The 26,138-nt window shown below is 45.2% G+C and overlaps 1 protein-coding gene across 3 annotated transcripts in view; it reads right to left on the reverse strand.

Moving 5' to 3' along the window:
• inpp5a (inositol polyphosphate-5-phosphatase A) overlaps window positions 1–26,138 on the reverse strand; it is a 244,203-nt gene that overhangs the window by 104,978 nt on the left and 113,087 nt on the right. For all 3 annotated transcript variants that reach the window (XM_079511579.1, XM_079511580.1, XM_079511581.1), the window contains 2 exons: window positions 2,463–2,526; window positions 243–349 (listed from right to left, as the gene is read on the reverse strand). In XM_079511579.1, the coding sequence (XP_079367705.1) occupies window positions 243–349; window positions 2,463–2,526 (171 nt within the window). The remainder of the gene's footprint in view (window positions 1–242; window positions 350–2,462; window positions 2,527–26,138) is intronic.

Below are 26,138 nucleotides of genomic sequence, written 5' to 3' on the forward strand. Positions count from 1 at the left end.
AATAAATAGCACTGCCAAATTGGACTAATTCAGCAACTTTATTTACTTTCTATTGAAAGGTTACGAGGGCCATATGATCTGTCTAATGACACTTTTCACCTCTTCATGTTTTTACGCCCGTCAATCCAAGTCGGCCAAAGCCTTTAAAACGGACAGCTGTCGTCCGTGCATGTCGACAACACGGTGGCCAATGGGAGTAATGAATTAAGTGGCAGGATGAGCAAACGTTCACACACACCCACCTCTGGGAAGTAGTCCTGGGGAAACTTCTCCTTCTCCAGCATGGGTGTGCTTTCTAGTGTGTCTGAGCTGCAGCTCTCCTTCCCAACCACTTTCCTGAACTTCTTGGCTATATGGGGGGAGAGAGAGAGAGAGAGAGGGGAGGGGGGAGTTATGAGTGTAAGGCAGTGGTCTTCAACCCTTTTCATATCAAGGCCCATTATGTATTCAGCATTTGAGCCACGGACCACCATTTGATGAGATTTAGCCTCTCAGACCCAAAACTAAAGAATAATTATGTCCACATCTCCATTCTGTATTGATGTTGGTATATGCCATTAGGAGAGATAACATGGTAAACGGTTGATCAAAATGACAATTCCTCTACATTCTCTAATTGTGTATCTAAGACTTCTTGTACATTAACTTAAGCAATGCATATTATGTTTAACTCTTGAGTGTAAAATGAAACCAAGAGTTAAACATCTTTAAGGGTCCATTTGGTTAGCAATCTCCATCATACAGCTGGGGACCACCTGGAACCCCACTGGTTGAGAACTACTGGTGTAAGAGAAAGGAGGTATTATAAAAAGAAGAAGATGAATCTTTTTTTGAGAGAGTCAGAAGAAACTCCTTAATGCCAGCAGATTTGAGACTACCCCCCCCACCCCCCCGCCCCCCCACAGCTTCCCTCAGACAACTGCTCCACCTGCTGGTGAGGACGAGAAACGCAGCTGACCCGATGCCAAGAAGGGGAAGCAACAGATCTTTTTCCACAGCACTTTTACAGGACACAGACAGAGCCACGTGATGTGGCAGTGCTGCTCAAAATGTCAATCTGGATTTTCCTCCACAAGAAATGGGACCACGATTCTCAACATGTGACCAGATTTGACTGAGAGCCTGCCATCGCGCAAATTCCAGCTTTTCACTAGAGGAGAAAAATGAGTTAATAGCACAGGCAGACTCTTCACATGCATGTCTGAAATAAGTGTCAGAGCTCAAATCGTAAATATGAAATAAATGCTTAAACATGTAGCTAGGTGTAATGTTAGAGACCACAGAAGTGAACCTTTCAAGCCTGTTTTCTCAACTCGCTGTTCTGCAAGACATTTACTCTATAAGCCATATCTCAAAACTGGTGGGTCAAACTGAACAACCAATATGTCAATTTGAAGCCATGATTCCCTGCTTTCACATGACATGAAAAAATCCAATGGCAGTCCCTCAGTCAAATTTGGTCACATATTCTATTTAGACCTGAGGACGGGTCAACACATGCCTTCTAAATCATGACAGTTGTTCCACGATTCTTGCTCAAATTTAGGAATTGAAATTTCATAGGTGTCTGAATCTAGATCTCAAACTTTTTTCCCCGATTAATTGTGCGGCACTACCACGTGGTGGTGGTGCGCTTGCCTTTGATCTCTCCAAGAAGTTTCCTTTACTCAAATTGAAACTTCTCCAAATAATTACCAGTTTATGCGTGTCTTTATATTTGGGAGCCTAGAGGGCATACAGTACAGCACCCTCTAACAATCAGTTGGACAACTTGGGATGCCCAAAAAGGAGGCAAAAAAGGCTGGCAAAGTATTGTGGTGTCTCTGCTATAATGCCATATGCCATATATGCTCATATATGGCCATAGAGTGCTGAGTGACATGCCTATTGCACCCTGAACACATACCACGATTTTGAGAGTGTAACTCTAAAATGCACCTATAGTATTTGCATCTCCTTTGTGTGGACATAAATAAATGGTTCAAGTGTGCGTGCGTGCGTGCGTCAAGGGGTGGACCCCCCCCCCCTGCCCTGTCCTTCACTGGGGGTGAACGGTGCTTAATGCTGACTCGGGTGTAATAGCGAGACGAGGCGCCTCAACATCTATATCCCCTTTTTAATTAGCGCGGTGGTCGCACCCGTGGGCCCTCTGACACGGCAGGCTGATGAGACCGCCGTAACTGTCCAATAACCTCGCAGCGCACACACGCGCCCATTACCGCCCGCCCCGAAATCTCACGAATTAAATCCCAATATTAATAAGCATTACACATTCTAACCGCCGGCTCCTTTTACATTATCCTCAAAGCTAATCTTATCTTACCCTTCTGGCTTCTGATGGAAGTGGGGGAATAGCCCTGCAATAGCCTTGGGTATGTGTGTGATATGCAGGCTGGGATGAGTGTGTGTGTGCGTGCGTGTGTGTGTGTGTGCGTGCATGCGTGCAATGAGGACCGGCTTACCTTTGAAATCATACTGCTGGATGTTTTTCAAAGATTCGTGGATAAAGTAGATACTTCCAAGAGCCTGCAGGAAGAGAGATGGGCAGTGCATTAGTATAGTGTCCCACTATCTATCTATCTATCTATCTATCTATCTGTATCTATCTATCTATCTGTCTGTATATATCCGTCTGTATCTGTCTCTCTCTCTATCTATCTAGCATGTCAAACGCAGACAGAAACACATGAACACGTCAGGCAGAAGATCACACTCTACATCTACCATTATGTCTCACAACTCTGACATTGGTCTGGAAGTCATAAACATCAGTACCGCAGTACAGTACAGTACTGTATGACCAACACAACAGGTGCAAACTGCTGGCAGTACAGTAACATGGACCAGGCCGCTGTGCTGTGCAGCACCATTCTTCACCACTAATATGGAGAATCAATTATCTGAGCCTTTCAAAAAAAAAAAGGACACATTCAAATGGACTTTTTGAATGAGCAAAAGATCACCTTCAATAGGCTTAAAAACTTAATTTCCCCCCCCCGGCGAACAATCGGGGGAAACTTTCCCAGTTGGGCAGACGAGCCACTCAAAGCGTGTGGGAAGGGGTGAGGAAGTTGCGCCGCCACCCCGCGAGGGGGATTTGATGCGGTTCACAGTCCACTACACTCTGCTTTCTGTCGCCCTCTTTACATTTTAGGGGCCAAACGGAGGCAAAGCCGCCGACCTCAATCCTCTGTCTTTGAGAGATGGCAGAATCTTCGCCTCGGGATAAATCTGCCGTTGGCACAGCCAGCCACACAACTCTCACATAATATACACCGTGCCATGCAGTTTTCGTCGACTAAAACTAAGACAACAAATGTTCGTCGACTACCTTTTTTCACTGACAAAAAACAAATCGAAACTAAATGAAAACTAATGACTAAAACTAAGATTAAATATACTGACAATTTCGTCGACAAATAAAAACTAGACTAAAATGTTAGGAAGGGACAAGAGATCCAGTATACGTCATTTTACACTTGGTTGCATGCTGAAAATAGCTGATCTACAAGCTCACAAGGGAGGTGAAGGGGGGGGGGGGGGGGGGGGAGTGAATAACATTACGTAGACATGAAACAGTCACCATGTCATTAGTCTCGCAACTATTCCACCATCTCCGAATGCTATGTGTGGAACTAGACCTCTGAAAATACGAGATAGGACGCTGGCATTTCCGTTCACTTTTTTTTTTTTAATTTACATTCCTGCTAAGCAGCGAGCTATACATGCTTAGATGATTTCCATTTATATTAGGAGAAATCTGCGCCACTCTAAAGACAAAACAGAAGTGGGGGAGCGCTTTATCGCTTGCTCATGAACAGAGCTTTCCGTTACTGTCCAGACTGTATGATGGAAGCATTTGAAAATTGCGAGAGGCAACACGTCTAGCCACGCGAGACTATACCATGTTATAAATGAGAAGTACAAGACGAGCAACAAGGCAGGAAGACGGGAAGGGAGAGAGAGAGAGAGAAAAGGATGAAAAATGTCCATGAAGTAGAGTTATGATACAAAGCCGGTCTGAGCAGTCATGTGACGCCAGGCAGGGTCAGGTACGATTGAGACGAAGAAGAGGATGAGGATGGAAGTGTATATTATCCAATCAAAGTAGGGAGGAGACTGTGTGTGGATGACGAAAAGGTCTGAGGATTTATTTAGTCTAAAGGCCTTTTTCTGTTTGATTTTTTATTTATTTTTCTTTTGAGACAGCAGGACACAGACACCCCTCCTCCCTGGCAGTGGGGGGGGGAAGAGAGAGAGAGAGAGAGAGAGAGAGAGAGAGAGAGAGAGAGAGAGAGAGAGAGAGAGAGAGAGTTCGGGTCCCCCCCCCCCCCCCTTTGCATTATTTATGAGCACCGGCACATCTTTGAGATTAAACATTTGCTGATTTGTCAAAAGCACAAACATGAGGTCCTGCCCATCTCCTTGACATAGAAGTTCAGCCAACGGAAAACACTGTCGCACATTTAATTGATGAGAACAGCGGCTGGTGACCCCAACCCCCCCCCCCCGCCGTCCCATCACGCTCCCTCCCTCCGACTGAGGACAGGGAACAGGGGGGGGGGGGGGGGGGACAGCATCAGTCCAAGGGAGGACTCAAGGTCACCGCTTCCCACCGCGAGAGGACGGCTTCCAGGAAGGAAGGCCCGCCTCATGCATGCGCTCATTTGTGCTCACTTGTCTTTATGTTCTCTTTCACCTCAAACTGCCAACGGACGGACGGCTGAGTGAGAGACGGAGAGAAGGAAAAGGAGGGGGGGGGGGAGGGAGCGTAATTTGTCAAAATGGCGGGGCTGTGCTAATTGTTGTCTAGTGGTATAATTCATCAGACTAGACTTTGAGATAAGGTGAGATACAACAAATTTGGGGGAGAAACGTGAATAAAGAACTATACGGCAGAGTGCCATTAATGATTTTTCAGTACTATACGGTTAGTAATTAAAAAAAATATATATAAATAAATAACATCCTATTTAATATTATGTGCCAAATCCTAAAAACGTAAAAGCAGTGAAATAACAAAATTAAAAAAGGCCAAATTTTATATTGTTAGCATCTTAGAAGAAAAAAAACAAAACACAAATAAAAAGAGTATCCAATGTGTACTTCTCCCCCTGAATCATGTCATCACAAACAAACCTTAGATCATCTTTATAAACTTATAACGTGGCATTATGGAAAAACTGTTGATTTGTGATACAACACGACATTGTGTCTGTAGAAGACATCCCGTTCTGTGCAATACACAACAAAAACTCTTAACCTCACAAAAACCCTCCATTACTTCTAGCCGTGTGCAACAGTACTGTAGCCACATTCATTTAGAAACGCCATCCGTTTCTCCCGCGGCGGGGCCGGGGACACATCGATTGCTCCGCGGATGCCCCCCGCGGTGAGCGAGACGGGCCAAAAATAGAATTAATATGACATCGAGCAATTTGTCATTAATCAACTTTCCAAATAAATGAATAAACAACCGTGGCTAAGTGGCTATCTGTGTAATCACAAAAATCTACTTAACCCCCCCCAAAACCCCTAATAAATATTTATTTGACGTCAGGGTTCAAAACCTAGCAGCTGCTGCTGCTGCTCGTGTTCTCTCCCTTGCTCTCCACTTCTCTCCTCTCCTCTCCCTCTCCTCTCTTCATGAAGAACCTATTATATTAGCAGGGCACAATTAATCCATTTGTCTCACTACATGACAGGCTCAAAATATTCATTAGGGGCCGCGGGCTGCGCTGACAGGCCATGCTTATCTTTTACCAGTAGCTCTACAATAGCCCCGTGGCAAGCGTATGTTTGTCACGTGCCACTTTATTGATTAGCTGCCAGACTCACTTGAAATAATTAAAAGTATATTTTACATATTTATAAACCCCCGCTGCCACGGCCGCTACTTAATTTTCCATTAGTAAAATGCAGTCTATTAAGTGCGGCCGCGAGGGCCGACCGGGGAGGTAAAGGGGGGAATGAGTAATCACTATAATTGTAGACGGAAAGACAATAACAGAGCCATAAAAGCCAACGTTTTATGACTCGTTCTGGCAATGCTATCTCTTATCGCCGTGTGGCGTCGGGCCGGGCCGGGCTGGGCCGGCCGGGCCCGACGCGGCTCGGGAGGAAAAGGACAAGTCTCAATGACACCAAGTGGTCTCTCTCTCTCTCTGTGTGTGTGTGTGTGTGTGTGTGTGTGTGTGTGTGTGTGTGTGTACGGCGCAGGTGTGTATGTGTCCTGGTCTCTAAACCAGTGGTTTCCAAACTTTTTCATGTCAAGGACCCCCAAATTGACACTAATTATCCTGCGGACCCCCATTTGAAAAATATATGCCAGGGACCCCCATTAGAGAAGATTTGTATGGCTCTAGCAGTGATTCTCAACCCGTTTCATTTCAAGGACGCCCAGTTTTACATGCATTTAGGCTACGGACCCCCATTTAATTGCATTTCTATCTCTGGGACCCCAATTTATATTGTAAAATCAATGTTAATTTAACTCTGAGAGTGTACACATGGAACCAAATGGTGCAATGGGTCCATTTGCTTCCATTTGTACACTCTCAGAGTTACAGAACCATAAAGGTCCATTTGGTTCCAAACTATCATTGAGCTGGGGACCCCCTGGAACTCCCTCAAGGACCCCACTTTGGGAACCACTGCTCTAAGCTACCTCCCCCTGGCCAGGGGCTTTCCCCTCCATCAGGCACCCCGCCTGATGGAGGGGAAAGGAACTGGTCTCTATAGTGCCTCCCCCTGGCCAGCTGGGGCACCTGATGGAGGGGAAAGGAACTGGTCTCTATACTGCCTCCCCCTGGCCAGCCGGGGCACCTGATGGAGGAGAAAGGAACTGGTCTCTATACTGCCTCCCCCTGGCCAGCCGGGGCACCTGATGGAGGGGAAAGGAACTGGTCTCTATACTGCCTCCCCCTGACCAGCCGGGGCGCCTGATGGAGGGGAAAGGAACTGGTCTCTACTCTCTATACCTCCTCCCCCTGGCCAGCCGGGGTGCCTGATGGAGGGGAAAGGAACTGGTCTCTACTCTCTATACCTCCTCCCCCTGGCCAGCCGGGGTGCCTGATGGAGGGAAAAGGAACTGGTAGGAATAACGTGTTCCTTCCACGTGCTATACGTCCGGCCGGGGAAACTCCCCCCTCCCCCCCGTCAGGTGAAAAGAAGCAGCTTGGACTCCACATGCACAGAAGGAAGCATGAGGTCAGTCCGCTTCCCTCCCCATGTTGGCAGAGGAAGTGTAGAGCCCAAGATGTACATGCATTACCCAATTGTTACTTTTGTACACGCTCAAGAGTTAAATTAACACTTACAGCGTTAGCATTTATTGACAAATGATATAATTCACGCCAGCATTTTTCCCTGTTCAGCTCTTATTTTGAAGAGCCAAAAAGCTAGACCGGATTTTGTTAACTTATGTTGGGTTGTGTGACGATGCTGTATCATTCCATGTTTGCCGCGGGTGCTGCTTTAACATGATGCAGAAGGATCACATCGTCTGCTCTGGGCCGTGGAATAAACCTTGTTTTGAGATCTGGGACAAGCAATACAGGCGATTGAAAGAAACAGATAGAATGAGTGATTATGGTCAAGATGATTTTCCTGTGTTATTGAGAGCACCAGCTAGCAACCCGATGCTAACGTAAGTAGCATTATGACTTGATCGATCGAAAGCGCTATAAAAGCGCAATTGCCATTGATCTACGGCAATGGCGTTGAGGGTTTTATTAAATAATGAGCTTTAATTGACATAGAATTCGGCCAATGGCGGTATAAGTGTTAACAACTCAGTATTTTCGTGGTGCACGGTCCATGGGCGAACGCGTGGTGGTTGACAGTTCGGAACACCCCCCTCCCCCCCCCCCCCCCCCCCGAGTCAGTCCCTATAGAGGGTATGCACATGACATCATCGCCACTGAGTGGCAAACAACTACTTTCTGGCCTTGACAGCCCATTCATCCAAACAGAAAAGTCCTGTCTGATTGCATTAAACAATGTTAAACTCACCAACACGGGCTAAATAGTGTTATTTTGGGGGTCCTTGACATGAAAAGGTTTGGGGAACATTGGTGAAAATAGCCGATCTACAAGCCCACAATGTGTTGAGCTTGTAGATCTGCTATTTTCAGCATGCAACCTAGTGTAAAATCTCTTGTCCACTAGTCCCTTCCTAACATTTTAGTCTAGTTTTTATTTGTTGACAAAATCGTCAGTATATTTAGTCTTAGTTTAGTCATCATAGCTTAGTTTATTTAGTTTTCGTCGGTGGAAAAAGGCAGTCGACGGACATTTTTCGTCTGAGTTTTCGTGGAGGAAAACAACAGTGACTGCGTGGAGGACAGTCCAGTCCATCGGGCCACGCGCTCTGCTCCGCTGAATGCTTTATCGATACCGAGGGCTGCGGAGATGAGTCCCGCCCGGCGAAAAGAAGCAGGAATTCCGTGACCTCTGAATAGATTTTTCCGCGTTTAATGTGAAAAATGAGCCATAAAGCAAACATAAAAGTAATAATTTCTCTGCAAGGTCGCAAACCCCCGGCCGCAGTCTTGTGCTACATGAGGGGGAGAATCGGGCCAATCCTCGGGAGGCCTGACGCGCGCGCACGCACACGCACACGCACACGCACACACACACACACACACACACACAGGCACAGGCAGGCACACACACACACACAGGCAGGCACACAGGCACACACACACACACACACACAGGCACACACACACAGGCAGGCACACACACACCATCAGGGTGTCAGTATGCAACTTCTGGGGGCAATGCTCTACTGTCCACACGCCACTATAGCAAAGTGCTGGGTGGCCAGTTTGTGGAGTAGAGGAATGACCACACGTGTCTACGAGTGGATGTTAACTGGAAATAGAAACTAAATAAATCATAAATCACAGCTGTTCTAAAAAAAAGTGGTACACATTCGGAATATATGTATTTATTCAGTAGAGAAATGTATACATTTTCCAACATTCGCTGTTAATATCAATAATGATTACGGTTCACAACTGTGTCCTGTACGCGCTCATAACACTACAGTTCCGGTGCGGTGAAAAAAAAAACACAGATTTTCACTTCTCTCTAGGTCGTCCTCAGACTTCCATCGTCGCGTCCAGTCATCCGGGATCTCCATTCATCCCTTTGAACTGACCGAAGGATGGCAGGGAGCTCAGTTTTAAGGCGTTTGAGTTCATTCCACGAAGTTGGACCATTGACAGAAAAAGCTGTGTTGCCCAACTCTGCCTGAGCCTGAGGAACCTTGAGCCTTAAGAAATCACTATATCATGGAACAAATATAGTCAGGGACCATCCCAGCAATGGCTCTCAGTCAGAGTTCTCATATTAAAAGTACACAGTGGTGGGTACCATAACTATCACCAGTAGTCCACCGCAAGGCAGAGTTTTAGACTGCAGTGGTGGATCTACTAAAGGCAAGAGCAGGCAGCCGCCTCCCATGGCTACGTTTCTGCCTCCCCTAGAGAACAGTTTATTTAAAATTATATGCCACCTATAGCCGCTACTCAAGGCGGACAGACAGCGTCGCTGTGCATCTAGAGGGGTTTGAGTCTTTTCACACTCTGGTGTGAAATGCCTCCCCCCTCACAGTGACGACGTATAAACACCACACACACGCCCCAATGTCACCTTATTCTTTGAGCAAAGCAGAGACACAGCAATAGCAGCACCGGAGAAAGAAAAAAGTTTGTCCAGGCCAGGGTAAACTTATTTTAGACGCGAGGACACCTAAACCTGTGCGGTAGGATATAGGCTACCGGCACTGCTTACACCGGCTGACCGGCAGGAATCACACCAGCCCCCGCTCACCACCACCCGCGCTGGGGAAGAACCATAGGGAAGAACCAGAGGTCCGTCACTGTTGCTGCTGTCGGTCTCTACAGAGACAAAATAGGTTTCTATCAGCTATGGAGGAGCTACCAACAACACTATAGCTAACAAAATTCCAAACTATACTGAAATCAATTAGAAATCAATGGAAAATTACGCACATAACAAGCAGCTGTGGTATCTTGGCAAGACATTTGTGGTATCTTTGGCAAGACATTTTTGTCTCATGTAGGCTCCATTATATCTGGTGCAGTGCTTGTGGAGTTGTGGTTCATGAAAGTACAAAATAAAAGTGTATGTTGTTGGTTGTCATCAAGTGTGCTGGCAAAGAAATGGAATGTAACACCTCCCCGGACAACAATAGCTGTGCTGCATTCCATTGACAACTCGTCCATCAAGGACACACAGACAATCGCCGGTCCATTTAGTGAAGCTACCCTCGGCCGTAGAAATGCTAATTTATGGCTTTGTATGGGGCCATCACATCACCCCTACTCGCCTTGCAGGACAGGTACTGCATTAAAAAACACCGCTTTATGCCTCTGTGCGCTCCGGTCCAGAGCTGCTTTGCATCACTTTTATGTTTTATACTAGATATATACTGATTACTTGATCTTTAAAGTGGCTAAAACTACTTTTAATGATTATCCTTCTAAATTATTACCATTTACCTCACATTGACTATATCTAAAGTATTCCTGTTAAGGCTAAATATTAAACTTAACAATCTAAATTGCATTCTAAATGCCCCCTGACTGGTTTTACGATGGAACACCAATTCTATATTAATGACAGTCTAACAAGACCCCATTAAGATCCATATTCCTATTCCTAAATTTCCATCAGTGACTATTTATCAAATAAATTAAATATGTGTGAAACTTGGATAGTGCAGGTTTAAGGGAAACATGTATTACTATGGATAAAAATTAGTGGCGTCAAAATATTAATATGAATCGGTATTCGATTTTAACATTAACGATGTGACTACATCGATATACGTGTGTCTGGATCGGTCAAAATAGCGTCTGAATCGGACGTTGGTTCGTTCCTAAAGTTATGAATCAGCCGATTCAACTAGCTGCGGGAAAAACACTGATGTACAAGCCCAAAGCGCATAGTGCATTGCGAAAGGTAGAGAACTTGTAGATCTGCTACTTCCAGCGCAGGACGGGCGAGTGCTTATGACGCTCTTAGCTATGCGCCAGCAGCGACAACACGAGCATAAGCCACTCGTCAGACGGGATGCCACACGCAGATCCGACACAAATGTATTGCATAAGGAGAAAAGGAGGCACTGGAGCAACTCAAGACAGTTCAACCCATTTAGGCCTGACATCAACATTTTTTAAATGTCTTCTAAATCCTCCAGTTTTCTGAAAAACCTCATGTTTCTAGGTCAGTGCATGGTGCTCAATATGTCATGTCAAGGACCCCAAAAATTATATGTAATTGGCCTCTGACCCCCCATCTGAAAATATGTTGTTCCAGGGACCCCCCCAGAAGCAAAGATTTAAGTTAAAAACATTCGTTCTGAAAAATATCTATTCCAAATTTGCTACACATTTTCACGATTTTTCAAAAATAGCAGACCTACAACTCTACAAGATCTACAACTATGAGCTTGTAGATCTGATATTTTTCAATAGCTAAATTATAACATGTTTGAAACACCAAAAGGGGTTCCCGCCCAAAATGGGTTAAGTCCTTATTTTATTATCAGGGTGCAAGTAAAAAAGCGACAACGTTTCGATGTTTCAGTTACATCTTCGTCAGGTCATCAAATGTATTGCATCATTGCACACATCGGTTTTATAATCCACGCGTCCATCGCATAGCCTTTTAATCTTATTTCCCATCCACGGGGACAAGCAAAGTGATATTGATATTGGTGTTGTTGGTGTCTGACGAGTCTAGCTCTGGTCCATAGCGTTAGGAGGAGTTCACCTTAATAACACTATGGTACTTTCCATCCTTTCCCCAAACCCTCACACTCGATGTTGCGTTCACACGGGAAGACGCAAAAACGAATGGGAATATCATTTGGAGCAGCTATAGGCCTACACGTCTTTGCGTGGTCATGTTTTTGGCTTCCATTCCAATTAGCGTCTGCCCGTGTTTAATGGTCAGGGTTTCACTGTCCACAGCAGGCGAACCTGTCAAAACTATACACTTCCCAAAACTCAGAGACATGCCACCACCCTTGTTCAAACCCACCTCTAGCGCATTGCTTCCCCATCTAATTCCACTGTTTTCCTTAGTCTTAGTTTTTCCCTAATAAAGTTGTTTTTATTTGTTTTCTCATGTTCCCCTTGTAATTTCATTGCTTATGCTTACAGTATGTAGTCACTATTCATTGATTCACTCGTATCCAAATCCATTTGAGAAAAAAAAGCTTCTCACTGTCTCAGGTCAAATATCAATAAAATGTGATTAATTGAGATTAATTAATCACAAAGCCTCCAATTCAAGTCCCAACCCTATTCTTTATAGATCTAGCTTCAAATTAAAAATCAAAAAAGGTTTAATGTGTCAGATCGCACCGTATCGTATCGCACTGAATCGAATCGTTCTGTATATAAAATGTATCGTCTCCGAATCGCATCGTAGCCCATGCGTATCGATACGTATCAAATCGTCTCGTAAGGGAGATGCACACCCCTAATATAAATACGTAAACACAGTGATTCTCATACATACAGTACACTACAGTTACAGTATATGCATAAAAATGCCACATTTGCATTTGAATCCACTATAGAAAATCACAACATACTACTTGTTTCGTTGCCTTCCAGAAAGCACATCAGATAAAAAGCCAAGGCCTGATTTCCCAACTCTATATCTCATTGCACAGAAATCCCTGGAGTTCCCTCCTCCGTCAAATCACGTACAGGATAACGCACGCACGCACGCACGCACGCACGCACGCACAGAAAAGGTCAATCAGATGTGCTGTCGTGAAGACATGGGGTTTCCATGTTATCAGGAACACATGCTTTATTGAATGCTTATTTTATTAACATCTTTATAATGGTGGGGTTAATACGCTCATTAGTCCTCACAATTAAAAGACAAATGTTCGCATATAGCTTTCATACAGTTATACGCACTAGAAAACAAACTCTAAAATAATGTATTTTATACTAGGGATGCACGATAAATATCGTCCATCGATATCAGGAATTCATCATCCCAATAAATCATGTTTTATCTGCGGATTGTGTCTGCTGACAAAGCCCCCTGCAGAGGCTTTTGGATCTCTTTAAAGCGAAACACGTACCCATACGTTTTACAATATTGTATTAGTCATAAATATACGTTTTAACGACGTCAGTTTACGGCAGGCGTGTATATGGCAGGCGTGTATATGGCCTGAAACGGCATCCATCTTGAAACGGACGAGAGAAAACAAACAAAGTTGAAAAACGGTCATCCGATCTCCATAGAGTCCCAGAATGGCCGCGATCTTTAGCGGAGTTTATCTCGGAGGTAATTTCGGATTATCCGTTGATCGCTACATCACCGACCTCCCATCTTATCCCCCCTCTATCAGGACCCTCAGGTCAGCAGACAGGGGTCTCTTAAATATTGCACCCAAAAAAAAAAAAAGAGGCTCAGGGGTGACCGTGCCTTTGCCTGTCGCAGCCCCTGCACTGTGGAACAGCGTTCCCCTCAATGTTAGGTCTGCTCCCTCCGTTGAGTCTTTTAAATCACAACTTCAAACTTTTTTTATATAATCACAAGCCTTTGAAACCCCCACATGAACTTGCACTTTTCTACGTTAGATTACTTTGTTTTAATTGCCTGTCGTTTAATTATTGACTGTCTTCTGCATTGTATTGTATTGCACTTTGGTACAATGAGAGTTGTTTTTAAATGTGCTATATAAATACATTTGATTTGATTGATACACACATACCACTTTCGGTCCAGCCGACCACAGTGCTGGTGCAAGTAAAAATGTACCCCATCTAACAAGATGTTCAGTATGGACCAATTCCATCACAGGAGAGTGTAGCCTACAAGAGTTAAATTGACACGTAGACTTTTACAGTACTGCAGGATTCAAGACCCTGTCTGTCCTTGGAACAAGTTGACTGCACATGGCTTCTTAAAGCGGCCCAAAGGTCCCAGACAAAGATTGGAAAGAGGGCCTGTTTATGGGAGATTGTTTTGGGTGACGGCCTCATTTCATTGCATTACCTCCACCTGGGTGTCGCAAGGTGGAAGCCATTCTCACGATGAGGAGCGCTAACGAAACGATGGCGTGCCCCCCCCCCCCCCCCCACCCATCCACTACGGAACTCGCATCTCCCTATGACGAATCTCAAGATGTCTCCAATACACATAATGGACTTGGCAAGGCCCCGGGGTGGCCGGGCTTTAAACCGTTTAGACCCGAGACCAGAGTCTACAACATGTCTTCTAAATCATTGAATCAGTTTTCTGTTTCTATAGGCTATATCAGCGATTCTCAAACTATTTCATGTCAAAGACCCCCCTTATATAACTTGGCTACCGACCACCATCTGAAAATATGTTGTTTCAGGGACCCCAAGAAGCAAAGAGTTAAAAAACATTGTGCCTTGAAAGAAATAAGAATATATATTCAAAGACTTGAGTCACATTGTCACGATTTCTCAAAAATAGCAGATCTACGAGCTTGTAGATCTGCTATTTTTCAACAGCTGAAGTTTTAAATAATGGTCAAAGTGGTTAAACACCAAAGCGACATAAAGCGATATCGCGTTTCCCGTCCTTAACGGGTTAAGGTTTCGTCCACTCCACTCTGTCATCCAATCACCTTATTCTAATGCTCGTGCATTGTTTAGTCAACCGACCGTCCATTTACATCAACCCCGTAACCACACTGCCACGCCGCACCAGCACTTAATAGAATTAGCAGGTATTGTGCAGCACATTTTAACCCAGTCTGGGCGGAAACCCCTTTTGGTGTTTTGTCTATGAGCTTGTAGATCTGATATTTTTGAAAAATCGTGTAAATGTGGGTGCAAATCTTTGAGTATATATTCTTTCAGAGCGAACGTTTTACAGTCAAATCTTTGCTTCTGGGGGGGGGGGGGGGGGGCAACATTTTCAGATGGGGGTCGGCGGCCAATTACATACATGTTTGGGGGTCCTTGAGCATGAACATGTTTGAGAAGAACTGACATACACGTAGAAACATAGGTTTTTCAGAAAACTGTCAGGATTTAGAAGACATTTGTAGAATCTGTTCTCAGGTCAAAATGGGTTAAACACATAGAGCCTACTTAGTGACCGCGCTCACGCCAAACCCCCCCTCCCACCACTGCTTTCTCATGATGCCTTTACCCCCCATCCCACCACTCTGCTCACGATGCCTTTACCCCCCATCCCACCACTCTGCTCACGATGCCTTTCTGCATATAGGCTATAGCTGTCAGGGTGACAGCGTCACACGTTCCCCCCCAGATGGTCAAGTGTTGTCACATCCAGGATCTGTGATATACGTTTTTATTAGTCCATAAAGCACATTTATTGTGCTATTAGTTCGTTTTTTTTCCCCCTCTTGTCAAGTCTATAGGACTTATTAGGTCTTTGGGTCTAAATCCACAGCTCTCCCGTTGAAACAGTCTTTTAATTCATAAGGCTCACAGTTTCCTAATCTGATTTGGGGGAAATGTTTTCCCTCTGTTTGGCCAGCCAGTATATAAATAGACAAAACCAAAAAAAAAAATGAAACATCCACATGGTTGGGAATTTGCAGTCATATGCGTTGCATTGGCCTCGACTTTTTTTTTCTTTCCCTTTCCTTTTTTCCCCTTCTTGTCTCTTCACGTCTCAATTAAAATGCCATCTTTTCAAAACAAATTAGCCTCATACGCCTTGTGATAAATTCATATCAAATAGACCCAAAATTATCTTTAGGTCCTCATTTTCTAATGCTATTAAACGGGACACACACGTGACAATTGATTTAGAACGGCTCCTTCAGGGTGCATGTGAGGGACAAACAATCCTTTTGTCCATCCAGTTGCCCCGCACCCCCCACCCCCCCCCCCCCCCCCCCTGTTAAACTATTACCCCATAAAAACAGCCGTGCCCTCCCAATGAGAGGGTGGGCTTTGCTGCCTATGGTGCCGGGTGTTGCAGTAATGAGGCTTTTCTCCCTATAGTCCCTGGCCCCTTTTGGCCAATTGATTTTTGTCAGGAAAATTAATACAGTCTCTGTTAAGGTTCCGGGGGGTCAGAGACATCTCAGTGGATGAGGGGCGGAGCGGAGAGAAGGATGCTAACGCTATAGCAGTGAGCCGCGTACGGGTATCTCCAGGGCCTGAACGAAGCCTGATGAAAACCTGCGTTGTGCGCTTTGGGCGGCCTCCGCTTTTGATGTATTGTCTCTGTGTTGTTGTCACACACGCACACACACACACACACACACACACACCGGAATTCATCTCTTTTGATTGCAGTCACTTGGGAGGTCGAGATACCAAGTAAATATATATATAGGTCTACTCGCTCTCTCTCTCTCTCTCTCTGAACCGATCCACTCATTGGTTGGTGCTTGTTGCCCTTGTTTTGTTTTGTTTTAATAGGAGTGTTTGATGCCAAAGATAGATTTTCATTTTGGCATGCGGGTGCGGTGTCCTGGACCGTGAGCGGGAAAAAAAAAGGTCACGGGTTTGATCAGTGCAACAGCCAATAATATGTGTCCATCGTTAATCATCGTGAGTCTTGACGAACTGTCCTTAAGACGTTCAGATTATACGGTTAAGTTGGTCTGCAATTAAATCTCAGCTAAACGCAGACAAAATGTTATACTGAACCATACGTTTTAATCATGCAAATGATCTGTGTGTGTATACGTCCTGGTCCTCCTGGTGATGTAATTGTAAACCGTAGCGGTTTTATTCTGATCTAATCATTATTCTGTACTCTGTAATGATTTTTAAACTGTTACCGTTATACTCGCTGCATGATGATTTCGCGGGAGACGTCCCAAAGTTAACTTGATGAGCGGCCCGAAACCTCCCGCTGACCCCCAGAAGGATATCCAAACGGTGTCTTACATAAAGGCATAGAGCGAGCGAGGCATATAACCATATTTCAGAGAGGGGTAATTCTTCCCAGGCGGGGACTAATCTGACACAAAGGGTGCCCCAGTCAGCAGGGCCCGACACACAAGTTCAAGCCACAATGCAGGCCCTGTGTGCACCGCTCCTTAGCTAATTACCCGCTCATTAAAGCGCTCCCCTAATTAGATTGGATGTTATGCTCTTTTAGTTAGATTCAAGCTCTTAATTTTAACTGCCTAATTTACATTCCTGTGCTTAACGGGAAGCCTCCTTTCAAAGCACTCCTCCTGGCCTTGCGTGGGCTGCCTGGAAATGAAAGGTTCTTCATGAGGTCCGTGGCCTAGAATTCAACACTGTATGCTTCACTTGACTCCGTGCATCTCATAGAAGTCTATATAAACCTCAGAGAATGCATTCTATATTGACAGCATGAAGGCTTTTTTTCCTGGCATTCATGTGACCGTTATAAACCTCCGAGTAGGGGCGGAGATTAGAATTGATCATGGAGGGAAAACGGCCTTTTGCATTTCAACCCTAACCATACTCGGTCATGTTTATTGACTTTAAATTAATTTTGAACCATAAAAGGGCCATACTTTACGATTACTTTTCCAACCCTGTATACTTGCAGCCCTATACTCCTCGCATGATGTGACTAATGACATGCAACGCATTGCCACCTGGTCATCTGTTGAGCTGTTAGGGGAGGAGGGGGGTAGGGGGGGCAGACTAGCAGACTTCTCCAAATCCTCTTCACCCCCCCCCCCCCTCCCCATGTCTGTGTGGGAGTGTGTTGTATTTACAGGAGAGCAGACTTAACTTGGGTTGTCTGCCACTCTTGCCCCTGCATGGCATCGCTCCTCATGCTCACTCCCATCTTTAAAAAAACAAAACATGTGAAAAGGGGGACGGATGCTGCGATTGTACTGATGGAAGAAACATCTGCGGAGGGAAAAAAAAGTCTTCTGTTCAGCTTTTTTTTTTCTTTAAATTTATTATTATAATCATACAATAAAAAGGGTGGGGTTAGGGTGGGGGGAGCCCATGACATAATTTCTGGTTATCTAAGACGTCGAGGCTACGATTTACATTTTGCTTTTCATGCGACACCCCATGTGCTCTCTTTACTAGGGCCCGATGCACTGGAGTATAACTAAGCTAGCATAGAGAGGATATCCAGCCCATTTTAAATCAAGCCTCTGGGAATTTTACATAACACATCATCGGCGAGCATTGGTTTTTTTTTTTTTACATAAAGACAAAGGGGGCCACAAAGAGCCATGCAGCGGACCGTCGGGCGGGGGTCTTAAGGCTGAGACAAGCCGCCGCTGCGCTGTGTTTTTCCCGCAGACTTCCTTCTTAAAGCTTCACGGTCCCGTGGTCTCTGTGTTGTACTCTGAGAACCGCCACTCGTACCGTACCCAGACAGAACACAGAGAAAGCTGCTTATTTTTCTAGTTTTTTTTTTTCTTTCTCAATATGGATCGAGGGGAAAAATATCCCCCCCCCCCCCCCCCCCCCACCCCACAGGGGACTCAAAATGTGAAACCCCCTGCTGCTGCAACCCGATATCACTTTGAGCCACGACGTGACAGACACCGGCGAGCTGGCCACGACATGCCATGTTGAGCGTTGCGAAGTTCGGTAGAGCCGACTTAAGGCTCATTCATGGTCTGGATTTTCGGTGGTGAGGTGACCACCGCTCCGGTGGTGAGGTGACCACCGGAGCTGAAATAACGTTGAACGGTGGCGAGTAAAAACAGAGAGAAGGGCTGGGGCGGTGGTTTGCTCTTCACCGCGGCTCGTGATGTCATGTCAATCCAGACTATGAATAACGCTTCAGCCCCATCCGAGTTGCAAACCGAGACCGAGGGACAAGAATGGTAAATAATGATAAAACCCCGAACTCACTCATGAGCCCCAAACCAGCCACGGTGAAATAGCACTTTCCCGTGTGTTTGTTGACAGCCACGCCTCCGTCAGTAGTAGTATATTATGTACAGCGTTTGGGGGTTTTCTGGTGGTGTATGTACTGTATATGCACGGAACTGCAATTCCATGGAGTCTACGTATTACTGTGAGATCAGGTTGGCTCCTCCTACGATGTCCTCTCCAGCCGAGCTGTTGTTTCGGGGGTTTGCAGGTCCAAGGGGACAACGGGGGGGGGGGGGATTGTTGATTGTCCCCGGGTCATAATTTATAGTCGTTTCATGAAATGGGCTATGATCTTCTGGACGACATTGCCCTCCACTTGGGGAAGAGTTGTGTTTGTACGAAAAGGGTCGGGCCTGGAAAAAGCCTCTTGATGCAGAGAAATGGGAAGCGAGGTGGATGCAGGGAACGTCCCAATAAATTCACCCTCACAAGTGACAAACTGATTCGGGCTAAGATGCGGCAAACTAATATATTTCATTACGGGACTCCTGCGATAGAGCTGTATCTCATTGGACAGCCAAGGATGCCACTTTGTCATGACAAGGCCACATGACGCCGGCCGGCACAGCGCGGGACAGGGACAGAACCACAGAGCTGCCTCTGTATACATAAGGTGACTGATGACCTCGCCGACTGACATCAGTGCTCTGAGAGCTGGCCCAGCATCCGCGGGGAAGGCGGTTGCTCGCTCAATACACATTATTCACGTTGGAAAGTTGCTAATGCCATTGGTCAGTTATTGCACAGCCCGGTGCAACAGTAGTCTACGTATGTACGTGTACATGCTGTATACACGTATACATTTAACCCGTTTAGACCTGGGAACGATTCTACAAATATCTTCTAAATCCTGACAGTTTTCTGGAAAACCTCATGTTTCTGTCAGTCGTTCTCAAACATTCATGTCAAGGACGCCAAATATGCCGCCGACCCCCATCTGAAAATATGTTGTTCCAGGGACCCTCGCAGTAGCAAAGATTTGAGTTAAAAGCTCGCTCTGTAACAATATATGTTCAAAGATTTCAGGCACATTTTCACGATTTTTCCAAAATAGCAGACCTACAAGTTCATAGCGCGGCACTCGGTGCCGGGCTATGAGCTTGTAGATCTGCTATTTCTCAACAGCTAAAGCATAACATAATGCTTAAAACACCAAAAGGGGTTCCCGCCCCAAAATGGGTTAAAATGTTTGCTAACTTAAAAGGAATTTTGACAAACATGTGAAAAACGTCTACATAACTATGCAACTTTTCAATGCCAAACTTCTATGCGGCCTCCGTGGATAACCGCAGCAATCACTTAAAACGGTATTGCTTCCATTCTTTCCCCGGAGGCCTGTATGATTCTAATTCAATCTGTTCTATCACAAATGAAGCCACATGAATAGGGGCAATATTAAATCAGATAATAATGCAGATTGATGAACAGTCCGTGACAACATTAGCAGCCTCTCAAAATGCAGAGTGAAAAAAGAAAAGAAAATCAATGGACTTCAAAGACCTGTCATTTGCATGGGGCATCTCTCGCTAATGGGAATTCTTTTGCAGACAGAGAATTAGAAGTTGAAATATTCTTTTTGATTATTGGACATCCATAGCCAAATATGATTTACATTAATGAGCGTAAGTATATTAAAGGCATTTTATCCCCCCGCATCCGAAACAATTGAATAATGGCCATGGCAGCCGTTGCATTGGCCTGTGAGAGAGGAGAGATCAGAGGTAATGGCAGCCGTTGCATTGGCCTGTGAGAGAGGAGAGATCGGAGGTAATGTCACTTTAATTACTAATGGATACCTCAATTGTTCAGACTTTGATTTTTCATTTTTGGGAACAATCTAATAAAGAAAATATTCATCATCCTCATACCCCCCCCTTTTTTAAACGATGATCTCGTTAAGCCCAGACAACATATTTTATTTAAAGAAAGTGGCTATTCACCATGTTGGTCTCGGCCGTGGGTTCATTTGAAGATCGCTTTCAAATGATTATACGAGAGAGAGGAAGGTCTCTTATGCCATGTCGCGGATGGATGTCCGCTACAATTAGGGCTGAGAAGTCGACCTTGTTTGAGAGGTTTGCTGCCTCTTTCCGAACACGTAATTGTCCCCGATACTACACTTTGCCGTTTGTCATTGAATTAGTGTTGGATCTTTGTATTTCAGTCAGCGCCGCTCTTTGGTGTCTTCATCAGATTGATATTGTCAGTGTTTTGACCCTATATAAGCCCACCCACTCTAATAAAAGCCACAGCACTAACATGGCTAACTATGTGTAAATCATGGGGTTGGTTGACCCTATAGAAGACTGCTCTGGTATACCCCCGGCCCGCAAATTCAACAACCGCCACAAACAAGAGATGCTCGCAGAACAGAACAGTCTCCGACGGTGCTTTGTAATTATGCTTAAGCCACTGTCAGTTTAGCAGGCCAGATACATGACCTCTTTAATGTAGAAAAAGATGGAGATTTTTATCTACAAGTGGCGTGAAAAGTTTGTAGGTTGTGTAAATGCAGCTTTTCTTTTTTTCTTTAAGCATGAGATTTTTTAAAAGGGGCCTGAGGGGAAACGGTCAGTTTAACCTCATGGGTTCATAGATAAATATAAACTTGCCCATTACTCATTTTCACAAATGCCCTGTGATTCAGTCAAATTTAATTAACTCTCATGAACCATATACCAGACAAGTTGTAGATTCCAAGATTTTGTTTCCTCTCCTAACCTTTATGATTGCTTTTATTGACTTGGCTGCTTACCAGTGGTGTCATGCACCCAACATGGCATCATTTTATGTACCAGATCACGGCGCATCGCACTGGGCTATTTTCGGTGTGCACAACAACTAAGTAGTGTTTGTATAGAAGTATGATTCTGGCATGAATCTTCTGCAATCTGCATCTTTAAGCCATTAAGGACTGAGACCAGATTCTACAAAATGTCTTCAAAATCCTGAAACCTATGTTTCTGTATCAGTGGTTCTCAAACTATTTCACGTCAAGGACCCACAGAATTGGATGTAATTGATTGTAATTGATCCCCATCTGAAAATATGCCGTTCCAGAGACCTCTTGATGCAAAGATTTGAGTTAAAAAGGTTTGCTGTGAAAGAATATACATTTAAAGATTCGCGCCACATTTTCATGATGATTTTTCCAAAAATAGCAGATCATACAGTAGATCTGCTATTTTTCAACAGCTAAAGTTTAAAATGTTGGTTAAAGTACGCTAAAAGCAACACGGATGCGTTCCCGTCCTAAATGGGTGCAGGGCCAGGTATGGTGTTCCTGTGAGGCTCTATTAGTACGTAACTGTTGGTCGCGACAGGAAAAACTTCCTCTGAACTTCACCTATGGTCCTTCATTATTTCTAATTTCATTAGATTTTACCGCACATGCACCCAAACTGTGCTCCAGACTGAGCGAGAGAGAGAGAGAGAGAGAGAGAGAGAGAGAGACAGACTGTAGGGCATTTGTTGAAGGCTCATTGGGAGGTCAGCGGTCGTGCAGACCCACAGGTGTAATCACATTTACTTTGATTCCCCTGCTTTTATGTCCTCGTTAAAACCTGCTGATGTAGCAGCGTCTTATTAGTAAATATGCAGCTGGAATATATACAAGCATTAATCATTCTTCTCCCCCCGTTTTATTGAACAGGGCCACCGCTATACCTTTAGTGGGTATTGGTGCACTGTGTGCCGAAACTCAATGCAGCGAATTAAATTCTCAATGTTAATCTTTTAATTGGGACTGTTGTGATGTAAAAGTTCCACGCGGTTCAAGGGTATATAAGCCCCAGTATTTCATGGAGATGGGCAATGCTAAAATATGCAACCGCCGCCCGCGGCCGCCCGCTTCATCAGAAGACATTTTACACACACACACATACACACGCGTGCTCTGTCCTGTCTGAAAATGGAAACCAGGCGCTATTACTTTGTGTGTATCGAACAATTTCTTAACAAAGTTATCAAACTCCTCCATCTGTGTTAGGCCAGAGAAGCCAACGATGTGGTCAGGAGGGAAGGGGGGGGGGGGGGGGGGGATCAAGGCATTTTAAAGAGGGCTCTTTTAAAGTCTGAGTCATATCATGTACGCATATTCCTTTTCTCTTTTTTGGGGGAGGGGAGGGTGGAATGTCATTGCCGTGATGGTTTTATTGCTTTAGACCCCTCCACCGGGCCAGGTTAGAGGAGCGACTACACGACTGATGAGCGTGGCAGGAAATTGGCAGATGGAAGCATCCATTTCACCGCTAATTAGGGGGTCCGGCGGCCCGCCGAATGACAGGGTTCAACTGGGCAATGTAGTGCCTGCCAGCTCCCATCCCGCGCGCTTTATAAAACGCTCTTTAATTCCCCGGCACAATATCATTAACTTTGTAAGTGGATGAACACAATGGACAAGCAATTTAATTAACTTCTACCATTGAATGTTGGAGGGGAGACTAAATGAAATTAATGCACAATATTTCCCAGGGAGGCAGCCAACCCAACCTTGGGGGAGAGCGGGATCTGGAATTGTTTGGCAGGTCAGGGCGCTGCCGTGGGTTTGGCCAATTATGCCTTGTTTAGACCCATCCATAATATTTTCCTCAAAGGGAAAATAAAATCAGTGGTTTTCAGATCAATCATGAGCGTATGCTGCCTTGCATTCGGGGAGATTTTAGAATAATGAGGCGGAGACACAGGAGAATTCTCCGAACATAAGTTCCCTTCAAAGTGTGCGCTACGACAAAGCCAAGACACGGATATCTGTCCATATCCATAATGCACCGCATTTATTTAGTCTTTCTGTTTTTTTTTTACATTATGTCAGCAATCAATAGTGGGATCATCTGGGATGATTCTCCACCCGGTCTATAATAATAATAATACTATAGTGTTTTTTTCTATTTTTTTCCTTTTGTTAAGGTTCACTTCCTCTGTTCTCATCCCTGGCAACATTAGTCTCCCGTTGCCAGACTGTTTTATATATATATATATATATATATATATATATAAAGCGGAAGTGGAGCCTCCTCCCCACTTCCGTTTCGTCTTCATAGTCGCGCAAATTTATCCTAATATAACTGGAAAACATCTAAGCATATATAGCGTGTTGCTTAGCAGAAAAGGAAAAATAAAATGTCTTACTCGGATTTCGGGAGGTGTAGTTCCAGACTATAGCATTCAGAGATTGTGGAATAGTTCTCTGGCTACTCGAGACTATGGCAACATTAACAGAAGTACACCAATGTGGCCTGGACCGTGTCTCAGCGGTCTAGGCACCTTGGCTGGTAAGCCAGCTTTACAGCGTGTCGTGGGTTCGAGTCCCGATCCCGACGAACTTTGCTGTGTGTCTCCAATCAACCAATCAGGCTCTGCCAGTGGGCCAAATTGATTGCCAAGTACACTTTTCACAGTCAGTTTGCAGTCTTCAGACACAGGCACATACACAGATCTCCATGTGGGACACCGGCTGACAGTTAAAACGGGTGCTGTGACAACATAAATCATTAGGTTCCCAAGTTGCATCGTTCCCAAGTGGTGGCCGACTGCGACGGGCACGTACAGGTCTAGTCAATGTGAATCTGGAGACCCGCCTCAGTTACAATAGTACAACATTCCCATGCATTTCTAAGCGTGTAGCAGTGGGAGTCTGCTTGAAGACGTGAAGTGTGTTCCATCTCTAACGGGCCACGTCGTTCCTCGTTGGCTGTCGTCACTCACAATCACTTCCCCTCTGCAGGCCTATGAACCAATACGGCTGGCTGTCTGTCTGTGTTGAGTTTGGAATGAAAACATTGTGTTTTATTGGAAGCATCATGGCTTTAGAGAAGTGGTTCTATAAGTGGGGTCCAGGGACCCTCCGCGTTCATTGATAGGGGTTCCAAATCGGTCCGCCACTGAGAGCTATGGGGGTCCTTGAAACGAAAAGGGTGGAGAACCACTGATTTAGAGCAGTGAATAACAAGCAATTTAAAAGATCAATTAAAATCAAGAGTGTAGAAGTAGGTCTTGAGCTGTGCTTTAAAAGTATCTACAGAGGCTGCCTGTTGAAGGTACTCTATAGTGGGAGTTTGTTCCATGCTGTCGGCCCGTAGAAGCAGAAAGCTGCTTCACCGTGTTTTTCAGCAGGCCAGCAGTGGAAGACCTGAGGGGGCGGTTTGGGACATATTTAGGCAGTCCCTCCTTAGGCAGTCCCCCCCCTAGGTAGGAAGGTGAGAGACCATTGACCAACATAGAAATGTTATTTTGATCGTTTGCCTGTCATCTCTCCTAATGGTACCAACATCAATTCAGCACGGAATTGGACAAAATCTTATTCAACAACGACAAAATATTCTTCAGTTTTGGGTCCGAGAGGCTAAATGACATCAAATGGTGGTCCGTGGCTCAAATGCCCAATAAATAAATGGGCCTTTATATGAAAAAGGTTGAAAACCACTGCTTTAGAGGAATGAAGGAATGTTAATTCTTATTATGAAACGAGCAGGTAAAGAAATTCTGTTGCGTTTATTCCCTTTTCATTGTAAGATAAATTATTTTGCCTCCGTTCCCCCCTCTACCATCCCCCCCCCCCCCTCCCCCCTAGACAAGGGCTCCTTCAGCACATGACGGATGGCTCCGACACCCGGAGCCCTGCTTTCAAATCAGAGGAAGTGACAGAAGAAGTTTTAATGAGAGTTTTGTCTGTGTATCCAGTCAGGGCCTTCCAGGCAGCCGATGAATAATAGACACTGTGGCTCAATACTGTGAATACTCAATCAATGGCACTGGGAGAGAGGGCCTTGGCAAACACACATATGGCAGCCTGGGGGTGGGGAGGTGTGTGTGTGTGTGTGTGTGTGTGTGTGTGTGTGTGTGTGTGTGTGTGTGAGAGAGAGAGAGAGAGAGAGAGAGGCTGGGGGGGGGGGTGGTGGCAGAAAGTACTGAGGCCTTTTCTCGATCTGTATCTCTGGGCTGAAAAAGCAAGCTGTCTCTATTGACGTTGCTCACTTGTATTTTGGCGGCGTGTTTTCCTTGCCTGGGATGACAAACAGGCTGTTTGTGCAGTATTGGAGATTTGCGCAGGCCGGGCGGGTGGGTGGGGGTGGGGGGCGGTCTAGCTAGCTGCTCAGAAGGCGGCTCGCTGGGCCGGCCGCGACGCCTGAATGTCAAGCGGTCCCCGGCATAGCTGAGGGACCTGCGAGGGGGGGGGGGGGGGGATGCGACGTGGGACCAGGCCATGGGCCATAGCAACCCAGCTGTTGGAATAGAAATGTAGAACCTCACAGTGTCAGTGTCGGCCTCACCGCTTTG

The sequence above is a fragment of the Electrona antarctica genome (assembly GCF_951216825.1).
Source record: "Electrona antarctica genome assembly, chromosome: 10".
Classification (NCBI taxonomy): domain Eukaryota; kingdom Metazoa; phylum Chordata; class Actinopteri; order Myctophiformes; family Myctophidae; genus Electrona; species Electrona antarctica.